This window comes from Lipotes vexillifer, unplaced genomic scaffold (genome assembly GCF_000442215.2).
Source record: "Lipotes vexillifer unplaced genomic scaffold, Lipotes_vexillifer_v1.1 scaffold278, whole genome shotgun sequence".
NCBI classification, from domain to species: Eukaryota; Metazoa; Chordata; class Mammalia; order Artiodactyla; family Lipotidae; genus Lipotes; species Lipotes vexillifer.
In genome coordinates, this window is record NW_006769677.1 from 155,266 (window position 1) to 157,653 (window position 2,388).

General features: G+C 67.2%; 1 protein-coding gene across 1 annotated transcript in view; it reads left to right on the top strand.

The window, feature by feature from the left end:
• Window positions 1-1,530: 1,530 nt before the first annotated feature.
• The window catches only part of ZFP36L2 (ZFP36 like 2 zinc finger CCCH-type), a 1,996-nt gene continuing 1,138 nt past the window's right edge, over window positions 1,531-2,388 (top strand). Inside the window, 2 exon segments of the mRNA XM_007445738.1 lie at window positions 1,531-1,581; window positions 2,116-2,387. Of these exon segments, the coding sequence (XP_007445800.1) occupies window positions 1,531-1,581; window positions 2,116-2,387 (323 nt within the window).

Consider the following 2,388-nt stretch of genomic DNA (forward strand, 5'->3'; position numbering starts at 1 on the left):
GGGGTGTCTGCCCCGTACCCGGAGGGCGCCGTTGGCAAACAGCATTTCCCAACGCGGGCTTTTGGGGTGTGGGGCTGGCGAGAGAAGGAAACCGAGGCGAGCCCATCAGGCGCATCCTCGGTGCCTAGCCCAGCCTGGCTGCGGGTCGGCCTCAGCCGGAGCCCGCAGCCCACAACGAGTTAAAGCGGGGCGCGGCGCCCTCAACGGCCGGGGAGTTAAGGGGCTAGGAGGGCGCGCCAGGCCAAGGCTGCGGCGGGCGGGCGGGAGCCTCGGCTGGCAGCTGTACCACAACCACCAGGAGGGCAGGGGAAAGCCGGACAGACCAGCAGACGGACGAGGCGTTGGGAAGTGCCTCCATGCCTGCGCGGCTCTCCTGGCCTTTCCTCCCGTCCTCCCAGCCGGCTCCCCCGCCCGGGACGCCCCGCGCCACTCCGCGCCTTTGGCCCTGGCTCAAGGTCTTGTGATGTGATTAGCAAAGCCAGCGCCTTGTCCTCAGACACTCAGCCCTGCCCGGCAGGGCTCGGCGCTCAAGCCCTGTTTACTGCAGGCTGGGCGGGAAGAGGGGCGGAGGAACCGGCCCAGGCTCCTCCGGGCAACACTGCCTGCCCTGGCAGCCGCCCGCGTGGCCGCTCCGGCCCCCACCCCCACCGCGTCTCCACGTGCAGTCGGGATGGAGGCACTACCGGTCAGACTCGGGCCCAGAGTCCCCGCCCCCCGGCCGGAGCTCCCTTAGCAAAAACAGCCGGGCCGCGCGGACGGTTGCAATATTCTTGCATTTTGCAATTCCCGCGCCCAGTATAAAACCGAGGGTGGGAGATAAAAGCTCCGCAATTTCGCCTAGCAGGACCGGGCGGGGAAAGACACGTCCAGGGCTGCAGAAACCCGGCCACGTTAAATGTGCAGGGGATTTCCAACAGTACAGCCCCAAAGGAGGGGAGCCGTACCTTCCCGCCGCCACCCAGCAGCACCCATCTGGGCCGAGCTCTCCACGCCGCCCCGGGCGCCCCAGCGGCCAGCCCCGCCCCGAGGCCTCTCCGCCCCCTCCCCCAGAGGAAAAAAATTGGCGGCGGCCAATGGGAGGCCAGGAAGGCGCCTGACGTCCGCAAACCGGCGGGCGGCGTTGCCTGGAGACCCCGGTGGGGTCAGCCTTCTGTCCCCTCCCCGCGGCAGGCCCGCCCCGCCGCTGCCGCGCTCCGGGGCTCTATATAGGGCGCGCGCTCTCGGGCGGCTGAGTTCCAACAGTCCGCGAGCTGCAGTCGGCTCCGCGCGCGGGGGGGCGGGCCGGGCACCCCGGGGCGCGGAGGAGCGCTCTAGCTTCACTCTCCTCTCCCCCCACTCTGCACTCCCGGGCACCCTCAGACCAGTTCAAGCTGCTGCCCCCGCTCCCTCTTTTCTCGCCCCCCAGCAAACTTTCGGTCCCTCCCCCGCCCCTCGCCCGTTATTCGTCGTGGCTCAAGCCCGGCCGCGCCGCCCCGAGGGCTCCTCCGGACCTCCCAGCCTGCAGCTCCGACCATTACAGGATCCAGAAACATGTCGACCACACTTCTGTCCGCCTTCTACGATATCGACTTCTTGTGCAAGGTACGCGGAGGAGCAGGGAGGGAAGAGGACGGGCAAGGAGGAAGGAAGCCCTTCGAGTTTTCAGGCTTGGCCTTCTGTCCTCGGCTTTGGGGGTCCTCTTCCCTCCTTGACTTTTTGAGCTTGGGAAAAATGCCGGAGTTTGCAATGTGTGCTCGAACCTTGTGGACTGGTAGAAGGAGCGGGGAAAGGGCAGGAGGGAGTCGCTGTAGCTGTTTAGTTTCTCCGCAGCCGACCACAGCCACGCTTGCCCGGGGCTTCCCGGACGGGGTTTGCGCCGCCCAGGCCGGCGGCCCACAACTGAGGATCACATGTCGCAACCCAGCGCGGCCTAGGGTGGAGAGTCCGGCTCCTCCCAACGCAAACTTGATTTTTGTGCGCGTGTAAGGGTGGAGGTTGGGGGCCGAGTCGAGATCCGAAAAAAAAAGAAAGAATTGGAGGGCTGGAAGTGGTTCTTCTGCAACTCATCCCAACGCATCCCTCCCCTCTTCCTTTTCCCACTTTTCATCCCTTCCCCGCTACCCTCCTTTTTGGCAGACGGAGAAGTCCCTGGCCAATCTCAATCTGAACAACATGCTGGACAAGAAGGCGGTGGGGACACCCGTGGCCGCCGCCCCCAGCTCGGGCTTCACGCCGGGCTTCCTCCGTCGGCACTCAGCCAGCAACCTGCACGCGCTCGCCCACCCCGCGCCTAGCCCCGGCAGCTGCTCGCCCAAGTTCCCGGGCGCAGCTAACGGCAGCAGCTGCGGCAGCGCGGCGGCGGGCGGGCCGGCCTCCTACGGCACCCTCAAGGAGCCGTCGGGGGGCGGC